This window comes from Apium graveolens, chromosome 3 (assembly GCF_009905375.1).
Source record: "Apium graveolens cultivar Ventura chromosome 3, ASM990537v1, whole genome shotgun sequence".
NCBI lineage: Eukaryota > Viridiplantae > Streptophyta > Magnoliopsida > Apiales > Apiaceae > Apium > Apium graveolens.
Genome location: NC_133649.1, coordinates 182,904,137 through 182,905,550, shown reverse-complemented (window position 1 = coordinate 182,905,550; position 1,414 = coordinate 182,904,137). Strand labels below are relative to the sequence as shown.

General features: G+C 40.5%; 1 protein-coding gene across 1 annotated transcript; it reads left to right on the top strand.

Moving 5' to 3' along the window:
- Nucleotides 1–295: 295 nt before the first annotated feature.
- LOC141714741 (protein FAR1-RELATED SEQUENCE 5-like) lies at nucleotides 296–1,414 on the top strand. Its single transcript, XM_074518243.1, has one exon. It carries the CDS (start codon nucleotides 296–298, stop codon nucleotides 1,412–1,414), a length of 1,119 nt encoding a protein of 372 aa, XP_074374344.1.

Here is a 1,414-nt window from a genome sequence, read left to right as displayed (position 1 = left end):
CGCGACCCGTAGTTTGATAAAAATGCTTTATGGTTCGGGGGTTCATAATTGTCAAGTGATGAATGTGATTGGTAACATTCATGGAGGTAATGACAAAGTTGGTTTCAATGTTTAACATGTTAGGAATGTGTTAAGAGACGAGAGGAAGAAAAGGTTTGAGATTAGTGACGCCCAAGCGGGGTTGGACTTGTTGCATAGGTTGAATGAAGAAAGTGGTTCTAAATATTTTATTAGGACCGAAGTCGATGAAGAGAATCGCTTGAAGTGTCTAGTATGGATTGATCCGAGATGTATAATGGCTTACCAAAATTTTGGCGATGTTATGGCTTTTGATACCACTTATCGGACAAATAGGTATGCAATGCCATTTGTCCCATTTACCGGAGTCAATCATCATTATCAATCGGTAATTTTCGGGTTTGCATTGATGCGGGATGAACACGCGTCGACTTTTGAGTGGATTCTTCGTACTTGGCTTGAAGGTGTGGGGAGTAATCCTCCATTGACTATAATCACGGATCAAGATCAAGCCATGGCAAGCGCTATTGCGGTTGTACTCCCGAATACTACCCATTTATTGTGTTCTTGGCACATTAGTCAAAAATTCCCGGAGAAATTAGCTCATTATTATTCGGCTTTTCCGGAATTCAAGACGGACTTCAACAATTGCATTTATAAATCTCTCACCGAATGTGTTTTTGAAGCTAGATGGGCGTCGTTTGTGGAAAAGTATCACTTGCAAGATCATAAATGGTTAAAGGGGTTATATGAGTTGAAGCACAAGTGGATTCCTGCATATACTAGAAACAAATTTTCGGCGTTTCAAAATAGTACATCGAGGAGTGAGGGGATGAATTCTTTCTTTGATAAGTATGTGAGTTCGGCAACGGGTTTGAAGGAATTCATTGAAAATGCCCAAAAAGCATTGGCAAGGCAATTCATGAGGGAGAAGGAAGAAGATTATGTCACCATTAATCTAAAACGTCCCATGAAATTGCATACCACATTGGAGTATCATGCTTCTTGTATCTACACTAAGGAAATGTTTAGAAGATTTCAAGATGAATTGGTCGAGTCTTCAAAATACTTTGTTGAAAAAGACCGACGAGCTAGTGAAGAAGGGGAGAGAATGGGGGATGTTTATACGTACTATAGTTGTTATAGGCCCATGTCCGAGCCTACGAGAAGAAATGTTTATTTTGTGGCATTCGAGAAAGCAAGCTCTTTGGGAATGTGTACGTGTAGAATGCTTGAACATTCGGGGCTACCTTGTAGACACCTATTGGCGGTCTTCACTAAGAAACGGGTTTCGGAAATTCCCCCGTATTACATAAACCGGAGTGGACAATGCATGCCAATAGAGTTGATGGTGTGTTGCCTAACAATTTGGATGTTGGACAAAGTCATGAGATGA

What these genes read in the sequence shown, in the direction of transcription:
- LOC141714741 (XM_074518243.1), top strand. Translation starts at nt 296, where the DNA reads ATGGCTTACCAAAATTTTGGCGATGTTATGGCTTTTGATACCACTTAT.